General features: G+C 37.4%; 1 protein-coding gene across 2 annotated transcripts in view; it reads right to left on the bottom strand.

The window, feature by feature from the left end:
* Positions 1-20,049, bottom strand: part of TEX9 (testis expressed 9) — a 155,130-nt gene that overhangs the window by 57,770 nt on the left and 77,311 nt on the right. The window contains exons 1-2 of one of the 2 annotated variants that reach the window (XM_047738010.1): positions 3,807-3,941; positions 3,612-3,703 (exon numbers count right to left, since the gene is read on the bottom strand). The exons of the other annotated variant lie outside the window; for it this stretch is intronic. Of the exons in view, the coding sequence (XP_047593966.1) occupies positions 3,612-3,703; positions 3,807-3,875 (161 nt within the window). The 5' untranslated portion in view covers positions 3,876-3,941. Of the gene's footprint in view, positions 1-3,611; positions 3,704-3,806; positions 3,942-20,049 lie in introns of those variants that run through there. 2 annotated transcript variants of the gene reach the window in all.

Genomic DNA, 20,049 nt, shown 5'->3' with positions numbered 1-20,049 from the left:
TAAACTGAATTGATAGGCAAAAAAATTCCATCCAAAAAAATACATCAGGGACGCCTGGGTAGCTCAGTTGGTTAAGCGTCTGCCTTTGGCTCAGGTCATGATCCCGGGGTCCTGGGATCGAGTCCCACATCGGGCTCCTGCTCCATGGGGAGCCTGCTTCTCCCTCTCCCTCTGCCTGCAGCTCCCTCTGCTTATACGCTTCCTCCCTCTCTCTCTCTCTCTCTCTGTCAAATAAATAAAAATCTTCAAAAAATTTTAAGAAAAATTTAAAAAAACCCCATCATACTCAATTTCACAATTTTAACCAAAAGGTAGATAATCCCTGATTACAAAAAGCTTCCAAGAACAGAAAAAATCAAAAAGGAAAACTATTCAGTTATTTCATGTGGCTAGGATAATACTGATATTAAAATCAGAAGGAAAAGAACAAGAAATAAGTATAAGGCCAATCTCACTTTTGTTCAAAGATGCGAAAAACCTACATAAAGTTATAGCAATCAAATCCAGCAGTGTTTAAAGGAAAATTAAAAATCTGCTTGGTAGTTCAATATATTAAAACACTCTATGTGTGTGTGTGTGTGAGGGAGAGGGCATTTAATCACCTAAATTAATTTGGGAAAAAAGTTTTGATGAGATTTAACATTCATTCAAAATAGGAATTAAAGGAAATAATGTCCTTAAACCTGATAAAAGAATCTAGCAGAACCCTACATCAAATACAGTGATAAATTAAGTGGGCTCCTTAAAATCATAACGAAGATAAGGATGCTCACCATCAGTTTTTCTATTCCATACTGCAATGGAGGTCCTAACTAAAATGAGAATAAAAGAAAATGCATGAGAAACTGTCAAGAGATAACACTATCATACTTTGCATATGATGTAACTGCCATTATAAAAAAATGCAAGCTGGGGTGCCTGGCTGGCTCAGTCGGTGGAGCATGCAACTTTTGGGGCACCTGGGTGACTCAGTTAGTTGAGTGTTTGACTCTTGGTCTCAGCTGAAGTGTTGATCTCAGGGTTATGAGTTCAAGCCCCATGTGCTTAAGGGGGAAAAAAAGCCATTCATTACAGCCACAAAAACTATAAGACACTTTGAAACAGATTATATATGTGACAGTTTCATGTAGTAATATAAAATATTAAAGGACATAAAAAAAAAAACCTCACCCCTGTGTAAATGGAAATGTATCATATTCATGAAAGGAAAGATTCAATAGTACAAAGATGCCACTGCTCTGCAAATTAATCTATAAATCCAATGTAATTGGCATTTATGGGCGTGGGGTTATAGGGAGGGGTGGGGCTTGCCCTACCAGCTATCAGGACATTTAAAACAGATGTCACATAATCTTACTGTTTAGCTTTCAGGTTTTAGAACATAGGCATGAAACATGGAAAACCTACTGACTGGAGCCATCAGCATATTCTGTAGTCTATCCTCTCAGATAGTGATTATTTCCTCCAAATATTCGACAAGAGCTGATTATAGAAGATTTTGGATTGCGATTCCCAAGAAGCGCTGTGTTCTGCTGAATGAAGACATCCCATGTATGCTTACTACCAAGAACATATGGCTTAATACTCTCTTATTAACTCATTTCTGCCTACAAGAATGGCCAGACATTTTACTCTTCTGCATGGCACAGAAGTAGTCTACAGCTTCAGGCTGAGCCTGGGAGCTCCTATGTTCATATATGCCTCAGATGTGCACACCCAAGTAAAGATAACAGAACAAGTAACAACTGGCCACCTTTACCACCAAATGATTTCTGCTGAAATAGAACAGCTACTGTAGATGTCTTTAAGACGATTTTAAGCAGGACCATAACAACACACCAGAGCAAAATATACCCTTAAGTAAGTAAATGATTTAACCTAACCAGTGCAGGCATTTGGTGCTATCTGGTATATGGTAAAGAAAATAACCATTTGTGGTTGGGCAAGCTAATTCAGACTTGTGCAAGGACAAGAGATCAGTTGCTTAGGGACACTTTTGAGCTGGGTTAATAGACTCATTTTATTAAATAGAAGAGAGTGATTATCTTCCTATTTGCTATGGCAAATTAACAAGTGCCTAGTTTATCAAAAGACAGTACAGTTCCATTTTAACTTTAAATATGCTTTAGTTTTATAAAATAAGATAAAAGCAGAAAGGGAAGCAAATCATAAGAGATTCTTAAAGATAGAGAACAAATAGGTTTGCTGGAGGGGACGGGCTAGGTGGGGGATGGGCACTAAGGAGGGCACTTGTTGGGATGAGCATTAGGTGTTATGTGTAAGTGATGAATCACTAAATTATATTCCTGAAAGCAATACTACACTGTATGTTAACTAACTTGAATTTAAAAAAGAGTAAACTGGGCCCCTCGGTGGCTCAGTGGGTTAAAGCCTCTGCCTTCGGCTCAGGTCATGATCCCGGAATCATCAGATCGAGCCCCGCATCGGGCTCTCTGCTCCGCAGCGAGCCTGCTTCCTCCTCTCTCTCTGCCTACTTGTGTCTATCAAATAAATAAAATCTTTTTTAAAGAATTAAAAAAATAAAAATAAAAAAGAGTAAACTGGTCAGAAAATAAAAATAAATATGTTTTAAGTATAGATCATGTGGTAACTTTATGTTAAACAATATGAAGTAGTGCTACAATGTTTCTCAAATTTTAATTTAAATTAGGTAAATTATAAAGAAAATGAGTTGTTAAGGGTATTTTATAAGGGTATATGCAATGACAATAGACTTGGCCTCTGGCTTGAAGAATTTACAGACCAGTGGAGGAAACAGACAAAAAGTACACTAACAAATTAATGTGTAACCATTATGCTAACTGCAAAGAATACGAACTCAGTAAAAAAGAGTAACTAGGAAGCTTAACATAATTCAGGAAGACCACGCTTAGCATTACAGGTGGAAGGCTTGAGTATGACTGCCCTCAAGGGAAAAGCCTGAGAAACTTAGGCCTGTGAGGCAAAAAAGAGAGGGCACCAGATCAAACAAGACACAGGAGTCAGATCTAACAGACTTACTAAAGTGCAGCGGGGAACCACTGCAAAGTTTCAGGCAAAGGACTGACTTGATCAAATTAAATGATTACTCTGGTTTCTGTGTGAAAACTGTGAGATGAAGAGGGAAATCGTCCAAGAATGAAAGCACGTGTTGTCAGAATAGGTGTAATTACACTGAGAGCAGAGAAGGAAAGGACAACCTCCTAACACCACCAATGTGGAGAGAATGGGAATTCCAACTGCACTAAGAAGTACGCTTTCAGTTTAGAAACCAAGCCTAGGAGAAAGTCACAAAATTAAACTTCCAAAGGTCCCAATTAAATGGATTTTCTTAAACTAGAAACTAAACTATTTGGCAATTCCTGCTAGCCAAATCACCTCTAGCAGTATCATTTTGCTGATGAACATGTTTACTTGGGCTAAATTTTCACCCCTTTCAAACACCTAGGAAGTTAGCTAAGAAAAGATGCAGAGGAGCGAACAGGATGTTGAAAGGAGAATGGTGAACAGTGAGTGAACCAAAAAACCCAGTCAGTCACCACGAAAGTACTTGTAAGCAACCTCATTTGGGTAAAAGAAAGAAGGAAAAACTGAACGGCCTAATTTCTTACTTATATTCTTCCTCCCTGGCAAGGAGGTCCGGTCCAGACGCCGCAGGTTGCTGAACGCGCGGAGGGAGCGGAGCGCCTGAAACGCTCCGTCTCTGTAAAAGAGAAAGAGACTTTCAGACCCGAATTTAAATGAGGTTCCGCGTTCTCTGGCAGGCTAAGAAGCTAGTCGCTCCCCCGGAGTCCGTTTGAACTGACCCGAGGACCAACACCTCGCCCCGCCATCTTTCGGGACCATGGACGCTGTAACCGAGGCAACGAGCGCATCTTCCCGCGAGACTTATCACATCCGGCACAGCACAGCGCCTTGAGCGCAGACTCCAGGCTCTCCTGGGCTCTCGGCGGAAAGCGGCCTGAGGATGGGGTGGGGCCTGAGGGCAGGGGAGTGGGCGGACCGCGGGACTGTGGGCGGAAAGGGAGACCCCAGCTGTGTACTGCCCCAGCAACCAGAGAAGCCTACCCAGTGCTTCCACTTAGATTTTTTTTTTTTAAAGATTTTATTTATTTGACAGAGAGATCACAAGTGGGCAGAGAGGCAGGCAGAGAGAGAGGGAGATCATGACCTGAGCCTGAGCTGAAGGCAGAGGCTCAACCACTGAGCCACCCAGGTGCCCCCTCCACTTAGAAATTCTTAAAGCTTGGGTTGGAAAGGTTTCAACCAAGGCAGGCAGGTTCGTTTCTAAAACTCTGTAAGAAGCTAGCTAGTAAAGCCTCTACTCTTGTGCTTTTCCAAATTTACTGACCACTTCGACCTCCATCTGTTTGTTTTTTGTTTTTTTTTAACGAACTCTTCGTTGGAATTCTAAGTTTTAATTTCTCACATTTATTTATAGCATGATTAAAGGCTCGGTCTCTCAAATCAGTCATCCTAAGTTCAGGTTGTAGGACCTAACAAGGTCCTGGCTCTGCCACTTACTAGTTGTTTAGTCTTGGGTAAATCAGTCTGTATCTTGGCTACTTCACCTACAAAATGGGGGTAAGAATAGTGACCGTCTCATAGAGTTACTAGGAGAAGTGAATTCATGATTAGGATTGTGGCTGAAACACAGTAAGTGGTTAAATTTCCCAGCTCTTTTGGGATAAAATTGAGAGTTCAGAAGTAAACCTTCACATTTAGGGTGTTAGCCTTAAAAGATAAAACTGTTTTATTTTACCAGGAAAAATGGGTTTATTTGGGAATAGCAGAGAATTGCAATCTGGAACAAGTAAGCTGAAGCAGAACTATAGTCCAAGTCCACAGAACAAAAGCGAGAACTGCTCTCATACAGGAAAGGGGGATGTTGAGAAAGCTATTATAAACAACAGTCCATTGACATAAACTGGGAGTTTGCAGTATAATGGCTTTCCATTGGCTGAGCGGTGACAGCCTCTTATTGGCTGGGCTGTTGCCAAGATATGAGGAACACCCTTCCTCCTACTGGGATAGTAAAGTGTATCCACGTGCAAGTAGGCCTCTTCCTGTTGGATTTGTAATTGTCAAGTGGTAGAATTTGAGAGCTCCCCCTACTGGTCTCCTGAGTCCATTCTAAACAAAGTTTCCTTTTATTAATTTTCACAAATATTAACATTTGGCAAGGGTGCCAAGACCATTCAGTGGGAGAAAGAATAATCTCAACAAGTGGCACTGGGATAAGTGGATATGCACATGCGAAAGAATGAAATTAGACCCCTACCTCACAATGGGTATAACAACTGGCACAAACTGGATCAAAGACCTAATCTTAGATAATACTATAAAGCTCTTCAAGGAAACCATGGGTGAAAATCTTCATCACCTTGGGGCGCCTGGGTGGCTCAGTGGGTTAAAGCCTCTGCCTTCTGCTCAGGTCATGATCCCAGGGTCCTGGAATCAAGCCCCATATCGGGCTCTCTGCTCAGCAGGGAGCCGGCTTCCTCCTCTCTCTCTGCCTGCCTCTCTGCCTACTTGTGATTTCTGTCTGTCAAATAAATAAACAAATCTTTTTTTTTTAAAGATTTTATTTATTTATTTGACAGAGAGAAATCACAAGTAAGCAGAGAGGCAGGCAGAGAGAGAGGAGGAAGCAGGCTCCCTGCTGAGCAGAAAGCCCGATGCGGGGCTCGAACCCAGGACCTGGGATCATGACCTGAGCCAAAGGCAGCGGCTTAACCCACTGAGCCACCCAGGCGCCCCAATAAACAAATCTTTAAAAAAAAAATCTTCATCACCTTGAATTAAGTAATGCTCTCTTAGATATAACACCAAAACCAAGCCACAAAAGAAAAATCAATAAACATCATCAAATCAAATACATTCTGTTTCAAAGGATACCATAAATAAAGTGAAAAATGAACAGTAACAAGAGTTGCGAGAAATTCAAACCCTCATACACTGTTGGTGGGAATATAAAATCATACAACCACTGCAGAAAACGGCCTGGCAGTTACACTTAGAGTTACCATATGATCTAGCAACCTACTTTTACGTATATACCCAAGGAAAATGAAAACACACACCTTCACAGAAAGTTGTGCACAAATATTTATATAGAAGCATTATTCAGAATAGCCAAATGGTAACCCAAATGATCATAAACTGATTAATGGGCAAATAAGAGTGGTATAATCATAGAATGAAATACTGTTCAGCACCAAAAAGGAATAAAGTACTGATACATACTACAATATGGATGAACGTTGAAAACATGAAGTGTGAAAGAAGCAATTCACAAAAGACCAAATATTATATTATTCCATTCCAATATAACCACCTATTACAAGAAATGTCCAGAATAGAAAAATACATACAGACAAAAAGTAGATTATTGGTTGCCTAATTTGAGAGATGATGGGGGATTGGCTAAGATATTGCAAGGTTTTTTGGTGGGGGTAATGTAAATGGACTAAAATTGATTGTGATGATGGTTGTACAACCTTTTGACTATATTAAAATCCAATGAGTAGTAGACTTTATATGGGTGAATGGTAGGTATGTGAAGTACATCAAGTTGTTAAAACATAAAAAAATAATTTTTTAAAGATTTTATTCATTTATTTATTTGACAGGCAGAGATCATAAACAGGCAGAGAGAGAGGTGGAAGCAGGCTCCCCGCTCAGCAGGGAGCCCGACGCGGGGCTTGATCCCAGGACCCCGGGACCATGACCCGATCCGAAGGCAGAGGCCTCAACCCACTGAGCCACCCAGGCGCCCCCCCAGAAATAAGTTATTAAAAGGAAAAGTTCAAGGAATGGACAAGGGTACACCATACAAATGCTAGTCAAAAGAAAGTTGGAGTAGCTGTATTAATTTCAAGCAAAGCCAACTTCAGAACAAGGAAGATTATCAGCAACAAAGAAAAGCATTATATAAAGAGTTTAACACTCCATGGAGACACAACAATCCTTAATATATGTGCACCAAACAATTTAGTGTTAAAATGCATGAGGCAAAACCTCAAAAGACTGCAAAGAGTTAAAGATAAATCCACTAATATATTTGGGGATTTTGATACCCTTTTTCAATAATAGAGAGTTTAAAAAGGGAGAAAATCCATAAGGATATAATTGTCCCAAATAGCACTACCCATCATCTTGATCCGATTGACATTTAGAGAATACTCCCTCCAACAACAGCAGAATACACATTCTCCTCAAAGTCACACAAAATATTTACCAAAATAGACCACATTCTGGACCATAAAATGCATATTAATAAATTCAGTAGAATTTATAACGGTTTCCTCTGGCTGCTGTAACAAAGTATCGCAAACTGGGTGGCTTAACACAGGAGAAATTTATTGTCTCACAGTTCTAGAGGACAGAAGTCCAAAAAGGTGTTGGCAGGGCCAGTGCTCCTTCTGGAAACCGTAGGAGAGAATCCTTCCTTGACTCTCCCCAGCTTCTGGTGGTTGCTGTAACTCCTCGGCATTCTTTGGGTTGCAGGTGTGTCACTTTAATCTCTGCCTCTGTAATCACAGTGTTCTCCCCAAGTGTCTCTGTCTTCATGTGGCATTTCTTCTCATAAAGACTGTAGTCATACTGGCCAAGGACACTGTCTCATGTCAATCTCCATAGTGATGTTAGCCTACCAGTAGTGATGCTATTGGCTAGGAATGCCTGGGGACACTACCCACGCTTGTCACAAGCCCCTATAGATATGGGAAGTGTGGTTTAGGACTTCAGCATATCTTTTGAGGGGACACAATTCAATCTCTAACAGGATCTTACCAACTATGTTCTCAGCCCACAATAGAATTAAACTGGAAATCAATAACAGAAAAGTAACTGAAAAATCTCAAAATATTTGGAGATGAAATGCATACTTCGAAATAATACATGAGTCAAAGAAGCCTCAAGAGAAATTTTAAAAAATATTTTGAACTAGATGAAAAGGAAAACATAACTTATTAAAATTTGTTGGATACAGCAAAAACAGTGCTTAGAATACTTAGCATTAAGTGCATATATTAGAGAAGAAGAAAAACCTAAAATTGGCAATGAAAGTTTCCACCTCAGGCAATGAAAGAAAGTAGAGCGATTTAAGCTTAAAGAGAAAAAAAAGAAATACAAATTAGAACAGAAATCAATGGAGCTGAAAACAGGAATAAAATAAAAATAGAGAAAATCACAGAAACCAAAAATCTGGTTCTTTGGAAAAATTAACAAAATCAATAAACTTCTAGCCATGCTAACCAAAGAAAAAGAAAGAAGACATAAAATTACCTATTCTGTGTCATTTTATGTGATGGTCAGTCAGGTATGACCATAAGCAGAGACACAGGAGAGAAGCAGGAGGCATAGTATACCACATAGAACTACATAGGAAAGCCTCAGGTGGTAAGAAGGCAGAAAATACAGGCAAGGGGAAAACCTAGCTAGATATTAGGGTTTCTACAGAAAAGGCAAGGCAGTTTAGGATTGGCTAGTTTCAATAATTTTAGCAGGCTTTGGGGCATAGAGGCTGTTCCTATTTTGTGGAATCTGGTACTGGGACAATTAAGGCAGAGGAATAGTGCTTCCTGGGGTGTACAGTACAGGTAAAGGAGATATGACTCTGGATTGGTTAGTTTGCATACCAAAGTCATGCTCCTGGCTGAGCCCTTTGGTATCTCTGAGAATTGGCTAGCCCCAGAAGAGACAGTCTTTCACCAGGCAGAAAGATTTTTTTTTTTAAGATGTCAAAATGTTATAATCCACAGAAAATTTAAAAATATAAGCAATACAATACCGGGATCAGAAATGGAAGAGGGATCACCATTAATTATCTCAGGAACATGAAAAGTATAATGAAAGCATACTATAAACCACTCTATACCCAGGGACTTGATAAATTAGATGAAATGGACCAATTCCTTGAAAGATGCAAACTACCAGAATTCACACAAGGAGAAATGGATAATCTGAATAGTCAAGGACTGAGCTGATAACTGAAAAAGAGCACCAGGCACAGATGGTTTGATTGGTGAATTCTACCAAATGTTTAAAGAAGAATTGGTACCAATTCTCCACAATGTCTTCTAGAAAATAGAAATAGAGGGAACACTTCTAAATTCATTCTCTTAGTCCAGCATTACCTTAATAGTGAAAGTAGTTTAACACGTTATAAGAGAAAACAATGCACTGATATCTCTCATGAACATAGATGCAAAAACCTTCAACAAATATTAGCAAATAGAATCCAATAATGTACAGAAAGAATTAAACAACACAATCAAGTGGGGGATTTATTCCAGGTATACAATAATGATTCAACATTCTAAAACTGACGTGATTCAGCACATAAAGACAATAAAGAAGAAAAAAATCATATGATCATAAATATTGATGCAGCAAAAGCTTTTGAGAAAATCCAACAACTTTTATGCTAGGAAATTTCTCAGCAAAAATTCTTGGAGGAAAACATCCTCCCTCACCTTGGTAAAGAACATCTACAAAAAAACCTACAGCTAACATCATACTCAATGGTGAGAAACTGAATAGTTCCCCTACGATCAGGAACAAGGACATCCTCTCTCACCATTCTTATATAATATCATAGCTAAAGTCCTAGCTGGTAATAAGACAAGAAAAGGACAAAGTTATACATTGGGAAGGAATAAATAAAATGTCTTTGTTCAAAGATGATATAAGTATATATGGAGAAAATTCCAAAGAATCAGCAAACAAACTTCCTGCAACTGATAAAACTTATAAACAAAATGTGATATATATACACAGAGAAATTTGGATCCATACTTTAACATGGATGAACTCTGAAAACATGTGAAGTGAAACAAAGCAGACACAGAAGGACAAATATTAAATGATTCTAACTTATATGGGATACCTAGAATAGGCAAATTCAGAGACAGAATATGGACTAGAGATTTAATGGGGAATGGGAAGAGAGGGACTGGGTAATTATTTTTTAATGGGTACAGAGTTTCTGTTTAGGATGATGAAAAAGTTCTGAAAGTGGATAATAGTGACCATTGCACAACATTATGAATGTACCTAATGCCACCTGATAGTATATGTAAAAAATAGTTTTATAATATATATAATTTATATATATATCTATAATATATATAATTTTATATATTTATTATATATAATTTATATATTATAATTTTTATATATTATAAATATATATAATTTTATGTCATATATATAATGGTACACATAAAATATACATAATTTTTATGTCATATATAATGGTACACATAAAAATAGTTAAAATGGTAAATTTTATGTCGTATATAAATATGTATATATATATACATTTTTTTTAACCACAATAAAAAATTTCCAGTTGAGGGGCATCCCGCAAAATACCTGATCAGTACTTCTCAAAACTATCCAGGTCTTCCAAAACAAAGAAGGCTTGAGAAACGGTCACAACCATGAGGAGCCTTTGGAGACATGACAACAAAATGTAAAGTGGTATTCCATATAGAATCCTGGGCCAGAAAATGTATTAGGTAAAAAAACACAGAAATCTGGATAAACTATGGACTTTAGTTCATAATAATGTGTCAAGAATGGTTGATTAGATCTAACAAGTGTACCATACTCATGTAAGATGTTAATAATACAGTAAACTGGGTTCAGCGTATATGGAAACTCCCTGTACTAAATTCTCAAGTTTTCCTTAAACCTAAATCTGTTCTAAAAAATAAACCATGTTTTAAAAAAAATAAGCTAAAAGAGACTTCTTTAACAGAATTGTGAGCTAGGTCAACTGGCACACCCTCAACCTGTACAACCACCAGATTCTGTCAAACAAACAAACAAATATATGCATTGCTCAGTCTGCAAAGGTAAGGAAAATTTCAGTGTCCTCCTGACATCTCTCAGTCCAGCTCTTTGGCCCCTCAAATACACAAAACTGACTCTGCAGATAGGCAGTTAAGAATAAAATGGACTACCTAAGAAAATGCACATAAAAGAACTGTGCTCAGAAAACAAGGTTTAGCTCAACAGTAAAATGGAGGAGCTGAATCTGAGACCCTTGCTGTAAGCTACTAAACTAGCTGATAAAGGCTAAAATAGTTCCAAATTGGTAATGGCCCTAGGCTCCCAGCAGAATCAAACACAAAACCTCTGCAGAGAAAATATCCCTAATTAAGCCCAGGTTCCTGGATTAAGATCAAGAAAATGTGAATGCACCATCAAAAATCACCAGGCATAAAGGAAGCAAGTCACCATGAGTAAGAAATAAAAAGAAATAATAAATATAACCCCTGAGAAGCCCCCAAGAAAGTGAGATATCAAAATTTTTATCAGTTGTGAAATACAGGATATCTATTTAGAAAATGTTTTTAAAAATAAAGGATAAAGTTACAGTGATGAGCAAGCAATGAAGGACTATCGGGAATGATCAAGCAGATGTGACAAATAATCATATGAAGTTTTACACAGTAAACATATATTTGTTGAAATAAAAACACTCAGTGGATGGGTTGAATGTCACATATTACACAGATAATTTGTTAACTGTAAAATATCTAAGAAAACTATCCAGAATGAATAGAGAATAAAGACACAGTAGATAAGAGAAATGTTAAACAATTATAGAAGTTAGACTGAGAAGATCTGACGTATAAATAATCAGATTTTAAGTGCTGAGAAGCAATATAACAAAAGTTAATTGCTCAGAACTTTTGAGAATTTAAGAAAGACAGGAATGTATAGATTCAAGAAGCACAGACTATCACAAGGAGGATGAAGTTAAAAATCTATTCTCAGGGGCGCCTGGGTGGCTCAGTGGGTTAAGCCTCTGCCTTCGGCTCAGGTCATGATCTCAGGGTCCTGGGATGAACCCCACATGGGCTCTCTGCTCAGTGGGGAGCCTGCTTCCCCTTCTCTCTCTGCCTGCCTCTCCGCCTACTTGTGATCTCTCTCTCTCTCTCTGTGTCAAATAAATAAATAAAATCTTAAAAAATCTATTCTTAGACCTGTTATAAAATCCAAAAGATTTTTTAAAGCATCTTTAAAACATCCAGAGAGAAAAAAGACAACCTACAAAGAAGGAATTAGACTGAAAGCGGATATTTTAATAGAAATGGTGGAACCCAGAAGACAGTAAAATAATGAGTGAAATCCCAGAATAGTAAGCCACATTATAATGAGAATTTGGATGGAGTACTGATGGATGACTAATCACCAATTAATCATTAATGATTGGCTGCCTTCTCTCTAGGCCCCATTTTCAAGCGGGGTGGGATAAACTTTTATCTTCGGAGTGGAGGAGATAGAGGATGCGGAAAGATAAAGAAAGAGGATGTAAAGGCTGAAGAGAAACAGTAAGCATGCGATGTCAGGACACAAAGAAGGGGGGGGTGAGACCTTCATTGCCTGTATTCTTCTAGTCCATTCTCCTTTGATTAGACTGAAGAGAATATAGGGCCGCAGTTATATCGGAGATTACTATAAATTACTATAAATGCTGTCACTGTCCTGGAAGTTCTAGCCAGTGAGATGGGATCCAGAACTGGCACCACCACCAAGCTGGTGTTTATTTTGAGTCAGACAGCCACCTCCTAGGAGTGCGGAACCACAATCAGGATGAGCAAAGATGCTGGGGCGCCTGGGTGGCTCAGTAGGTTAAGTGTCCGCCTTCCACTCAGGTCATGGTCCCAGGGTCCTGGTTTCCAGCCCAGCATAGGACTCCCTGCTCAGCAGGGAGCCTGCTTCTCACTCTCCCTCTGCCTGCAGCTCTCCCTACTTGTGCTCCCGCACTCCCTCTTTCTCTGTTAAATAAATGCATACATAGATAAATAAATAAAATCTTTGGGAAAAAAAGGATGAGCAAAGATTTTAATTGTAGAACCAGACCACTAAAACTTCTAGCCAACCAGCCAGACAGACTCAGGTGACTCATTTCTCAAGTTTCCACAATAAGCCCTCTCTTCTTTTTACACAGTTAGACATTTTCATCTTCATTAATCATATTCTGAGAGGATTTAATTGTATCTTCAAAGTGATAAAAAAGAATTTCAGTCTAGAACTGTGCACTCACTACTAATACTACACTGCAAGAATGAGGGGGAAATGGAGACATTTTCAGATAAATAACACCTGAGAGATTCACCACCCACATACACATACTAAAGGAACTTCTAAAAGATGTGCTTCAGAAAGAAAGAAAATCATACCAGAACACTTTGAGATGCCAGAAGAATAGTAAGCATATAAAATGGTAGACATGTAGGTAGGCCTAAATAAATAATGTCTCTAAAATTCTCATTAATAAAGGGGAGATGGAGAGGAGAAGGGAGTTGAGGGAAATTGGAAGGGGAGGTGAACCATGAGAGACTATGGACTCTGAAAAACGATCTGAGAATTTTGAAGGGGTGGGGGGTGGGAGGTTGGGGGCACCAGGTGGTGGGTATTGTAGAGGGCATGAATTGCATGGAGCACTGGGTGTGGTGCAAAAATAATGAATACTGTTATGCTGAAAAAAATAAAAAAAATTAAAAAAAATTCTCATTAATAATAATGTCTAATTTGTGGAGTTTTTTTTTTAAAGGAAGACTAAACATTGCATTCTCATCAAACTAGGAATAAAAAGGAACTTCTTCAACTGATAAAGAGCATCTCAAAAAAATCTATATCTAACTTCATATTTAATGATAAAAAAGCAAATGTTTTCCCCCTAATATGAGGAATAAGACAAGAATTTCCATTCTTACCACTCATTCATAATCATACTGGAGAACTGAAGCTCCCAACCTGTGCAATAAGGTAAATTAATCAATCTGCTTCAGAAAGGAGAGAATAAAATTGTCTCTATTCACAGATGACACGATTATCTATTTTAAAAACTCCAAATAAGCTACACAAAAAAAGTCCATGGAACGATTTAGAGATGTTAGCAAAGCTGTAAGATATACAAAAACTAACTGTAGTTCTAAATACTAACAATGAACGTTGAAAATTGAATTTTGAAATGCAGTATTATTTACAATAGCACCAAAAGAACATGAAATGCTTAAGTATAAATCTATGTGTGCAAAATCCATATGCTGAAAACTGCAAAACACTGGTGAAAGATACCAAAGAATAACAAATAAATGTAAAGATATTCTAAATTCATGGATTAGGAGACTCAATATTAGGAAAGTACCAATTCTTTCCAATTAACATCCCAGCAGGATTTTTGTAGAAATTAACAAACTGATTATAAAATTTGTATGAAATGACAAAGAAACTACAATCGTTTTTTTTAATTTTTAAAAAATTTTTAAAATTTTTAAAATTAAAAAAAAATTTTTTTGTGTTCTAAAATTCATTATTTATGCACCACACCTAGTGCTCCATGCAATACGTGCCCTCCATAATACCCACCACCAGGCTCAACAATTTTGAGAAAGAACAGCAATGTTGGAGGACTCAGAATACCTGACATTAAGACCATAGTGATCACGACAATGTAGTATTGGGGGGAAAAAACTAGACATATAGACCAATGGAACAGGAAAGAGAGCCGAAGAGCAGACCAACAGATTTTAATAAAAGTACAAGGGCACAAAATGGAGAAGTAATATTTTTTTAAAAAGTATTCCTGGAATAATTATAAATCCATATAATAGAGTTAACTTTGATTTCTACTTCATACCCTCTAAGAAACAATTTGAATGTGACTTGTAAATTTCAACCAATAGTTACCGTATAACACAACAATCTAGATAATTAACCAAGACAAATGAAAAACATGTCAAACACAAAAGACTAAATACTATATGATTAATTTAATATTAAATTCTGGAAAAAGGAAACCATAGTGACTGAAAGCAAATGAATGATTGCCTGAAATTGGAGTTGGGAGGAAGTCATTGACTGGAATGGGCCACAAGGTACTTTTAATTGTTGGAAATGTTCCTAGCCGTGGTGGTGGATACATAGCTATAGATAATGCCCAAACGCATTAAGCTACACAAATTGGTGAATTTTATTCTGTGTAAATTATTTCTCAATAAAACTGTGGGGGAAAAAAGATTGGTTAAGATATTGGAAAGAACTTCTCCAATTTGGTTTGACTTATTGGAATTACTTTTCAACTAAAAGTCATCAATGTCCACCCTTCTCCATATAGTATTATCTCCATATAAGATTATCAAAGTGTGGGGTATGCAGCATTTATTAAGAGTGGTCCACTATTTTGTCCAGAATTTTCTTTCATGCCTCTGACACCCATTCTGCAACTTTTTAAAATTTTTTAAATTTTTTAATTAACATTTAATGTATTATTAGCCCCAGGGGTACAGGTCTGTGAATCGCCAGGTTTACACACTTCACAGCACTCACCATAGCACATACCCTCCCCAATGTCCATAACCCCACCACCCTCTCTCCACCGCCCTAATTCTGCATCTTTTAACGTGAATGATAATTATAAGCAAACCTTTTTTGTTTCTGCTGCTAATCTGACTTTAACTACAAGATGCCTTCTGACTTCAGATACATTAAAATGTGAAAAAACGAGGACATTTTGGAATTTAAATGTGGAGAAGCAAACAAAGTTAAAGTCTTGGTGAAACAAACCTTTTATTGTTATGTAATAATCTATCTTCAATAATGCTTTCTAGTCAATTTTATCTAGTAGTATAACTAACTTGACTATTTTTTGATTAGTCACTTTCCAGGTCTATTTTTAACTCTTCATTTTTTACTTTTGGAGCTCAGCCCACCTTTTTCAATTCACGGGCTCTAGAAAGCCGAAGTTGGTGTTCCGCCGAGTCTAGGATGCTGGATGGGAGGGAGGTTAGATACCCCACAGAATAGTAGCGGCACCTTTAAGAAAAGACTTGTTTGTAAATATAGGAGATAAACCCCCTGAGGGCCCCCAGAAATACTTGAAGGACATTGCAGAGTGGGTACTATCTTCTGTAAGCAGGTGCAGCAAAAGCCAGAGACATCTGATTAGTAATGAAGGAATGACTCCTCTATCTGACCCCAACAAACCTAACTCAGGATACAAATATGCCAAGAGTATAAATGTACTTAAAGCCAGGAAAGATTCCACTAAAATGAAAAGGAAAACAAAAACAAAACCCAACAACAACAACAACAACAAACAATTCCACTAAAATGTTTATGGAAATTGAGTATCTTTTAAAAAGTCTGTATTTTCTAATTCACTACAAAGAACACATATTACTTTTACAATATTTAGAATTCTAATGGTAAAATGAAACAAACATGGGGTTACTCATCTGAAATGCCATGGAAAAACTGAGCAATAGGCAGACTGAGAAGAGGTCTCTGGATTTGGCAAGAGAGAAGCAACTGGCCTCAGGAAGGATATTTACAGTGAAGTGGAAGAATTAGAAGCCATGTTAGAAGGGAATGAGTGGAAGGCAATTACCGCCAACAGTATGCTGGAGGAAACTGGTGCCAAAGGATTGTATACTTCTCTTGAATCTGAACACCCAAAGCTTAGGCCTGACCAACTGAATTGATTTGTCCAGCTTTCTTCATCTATGCCACTTTAATTTGTACCACATCATCTCTCTCTGTTAGAATTTTTCTCTACTTTTTATTAGATTTTATTTTAAATAAGTAACTTTAGTCACCATTTCAATCATGGTCAAAAACTTCTTTTAATAATTATTTGATCCCTTTTCTATTAAAGTGAATTTTAAAGAAGCTATTATTCATGATTTCTAAGGCAGAGATTATATCTTTCAAAAGCGCCTTTTATTAATTTAGAGTGCTGATGTGATTTTATATTTTATATTTTCCCCAGGAGTGCTATATTGAGCAATAATTGTTGGTTTCATTTTTTTCATTAAAAATATCCAGAGCTAAACATTTCTTTTTGACATCCTTAGGATGTGACTGTTCATTTTTCAACAGACTTTCTTTAAGGTAAACAACCAGAATGAAAAACAACAGCATGAAAATTAATTTCATTAAAACAAGCTTATATATTCTGAATCCTTCTCAACAAACAATAAAATTTTATTGCAAACAATAAAATAAATCAAATATACATTAAAATGTATAAAGCAGTTACAAGTGGATAAAAAAGAAAGAAGGCCAATCTAGTCAAGACAAGAGGAGGATTACACAACCAGCTTAGTCTTAATTGATCTCTTCTTGGTTATAAGTTTAGTAGAAAGACTTTAAATGTGCTTTCCAGCTTGTTATCAAAGAACTTTATAACATAAATTCATATAGGGAATTTCCACTTTTTCTTCACCTATAGGAAAAGCTACTGTTATTAAAATAGGGATTATCTTTTTAATATTTTATGATAAATATAGATGTCTAAGCTGTTTGTTGAAATGATTTGCCTTAAAATTATTATCAGAAAAAATATTTTTTAATTTAAGCTTTAAGAAACAGACTAATCTAATGCTATATAATAATTACTGCTGAACAGTCAACTTCTTGTGAGAGTCACGTTTAATACATAAAATGAATAGTCAAAAAAATTCTTTCCATTTCACTAGGGTCCCTAAACATGTTATATAATCTATTTTGGGAGGGAGATATAATTTCTGGATGTTTTTCCTCAACAGACTGACAACTGGCAGCAAGCTACAAGACACAGCCACACCCCTTATTCTCTGTTACGTATTTTTCAGCAGCTGTTCCTTACCTTCAAATATTGTGTAATTCAGGTAAGATTAAATCAGACAAGAGTGTGTTAAATCCATAACTTTTCCTGAGAAAAATCAGAGCATTACCAGTATTTATTAAAAATCTTCTTTATGTCAATGTTTATATGCAATAATTATTAGATCTGGTTGCAAAGCTGCATCATACTTTGATATGTCATCCCTCACGTGACAGAGATCTCCTCAAGTCCTGCCCTGATAAAACCAATCTTCTGGTGCTTTTCAGTAATACTTGCTTTCTACTAAGTGACTAGACTCAGCTACAAGTCAAGTCAAGGATGGCACACATCGTCTCTCACAGTGTCACTTTTAAATGGGATGTACTTTGTGATAAACTTTTCAAATAAACAGTGCTTGTGATTTATTCTACTTTGAATGGAACTTGAAAATTCACAACTAGTCCTCTATAATTCAATTCTGCAATTATTTGAGAAAAAAATTAGGAATGTTTAGATGGTCTATGTAGCTGCCACATCTGCTTTGAAATAATGTTTCACAGTAATGAAAATGTATAAAATATAGCATTTTGGTATGGAAACATTGTGAAATCAAACAGGAATTTAAAGGATGTTGTGAAATCAGGAACTTTATACAATAAAGTTAATCACTTTGAGTGTGACCTGAATAAATATTTGTAGTTGATTCAATAGTATGGAGCTAATAAGTACATAGGGATACATAAAAGTCTTATGGGGATGGGTAGGAGGAAGCTAATGGGAATTTAGTTAAATGTATGCATGAAGCAAAAACAACTTGGAAATTGTGTCTAATATATCATTATTATTAGCTAGAACAGAATGCCAATCTACTTAAAATAAAGTATTTTAAAAATTCAAATGAAATTATACTACAGAATCATATTATTTTAGAGCAGTACATAATCTGGTACAGGCCCCTCATTCTACAGTAATAAGGAAATCAATTTCTAGAGAGATTTAAAAATTCATTCAAGGTTATGTGGCTCATTAGCAGTAGATTTGGGATTAAAGCTAGATTTTATGACGCAACCCCATTTCTGTTTTTACTACAGAAAATTTTTAATTAGAGTAGTATTTTAATTTTATAACCAAGATAATCATTTATTTTCTCTAACATGCTTCACAATCAAAATTTCACCCTTAGAAATGCTAAAAATACAAAGCTTAAGGGGGAAAAAAACCTATTCTGATGTTATGTGTATAGCCAAAAATAAAAAGTGTACCAATAAAATACCTGCCATTTCAGGGGTTAAAACAAGGCTGGATAGGAATATCCATTACATATAAAGCTGTGTGTTAGCAGTTCATAAAATGTTTAAAATGATGTTGGAGGAAATGAGACTGAAAAATTGTAGAAGTTAAGACAACAATATGATTGAGTATGTGATTAAGGAAAGGCTAGAGCATGTAATCGACACTGTAGGAGTTCCAGAAGGGAACACTCCTAGAATTCCTGAGAAACAAGACAAACTTCCTGGGTAAGGAGACATTTGGTCTGGTCCATAAGGGACCTATAACATTTGGCAAGTGCTGAGAAACAAAAGAATCATGTGGATGTAGAGTGAAAGGAAGAGGAGACTGGTATGTCCAGAACGGAGGTCTATGGTGGGGCACAGTGAACAATAAGGTGCAAATATTAATCAGAAAACACTGAAGGTTCTGGAACTGGGAATGGTATGATAATTTTTAAAAAATTTCTGAAGGAGTAATTCACCCAACAGCAGTGAATAAAATGAATAGGAGGAGTCAGTTCTGGGAGGAGTCAAGATGGCGGAGAAGTAGCAGGCTGAGACTACTTCAGGTAGCGGGAGATCAGCTAAATAGCTTATCTAAAGATTGCAAACACCTACAAATCCAACGGGAGATTGAAGAGAAGAAGAACAGCAATTCTAGAAACAGAAAATCAACCACTTTCTGAAAGGTAGGACTGGCGGAGAAGTGAATCCATAGCGACTAGAAGATAGACCACGGGGGGAGGGGCCGGCTCCTGGCGAGCGGCGGAGCAACGGAGCACAAAATCAGAACTTTTAAAAGTCTGTTCTGCTGAGGGACATCGCTCCAGAGGCTTAACTGGGGTGAAGCCCAGGCGGGGTCAGCGCGGCCTCAGGTCCCACAGGGTCACAGAAGGATCGGGGGTGTCTGAGTGTCGCAGAGCTTACCGGTATTAGAACAGGGAAGCCGGCTACAGAGACAGAGCCCAGGAGTGACTCTCAGCTCGGGGTTGCCTTGAACCGGTCGCAGGCTCGGTCAGCTCGGAGCGCGGCCGGAGGCCAGGGTGACGGGAGTAATTGGGTGCTGTTCTCTGAGGGCGCACTGAGGAGTGGGGCCCCGGGCTCTCGGCTCCTCCGGGCCGGAGACTGGGAGGCCGGCATCTTCATTCCCGTCTTCCAGAACTCTAC

Source organism: Lutra lutra, chromosome 7, assembly GCF_902655055.1.
Source record: "Lutra lutra chromosome 7, mLutLut1.2, whole genome shotgun sequence".
NCBI classification, from domain to species: domain Eukaryota; kingdom Metazoa; phylum Chordata; class Mammalia; order Carnivora; family Mustelidae; genus Lutra; species Lutra lutra.
Note: the sequence above shows the minus strand (reverse complement) of the source record. Positions and strands in the feature narration are given on the sequence as shown.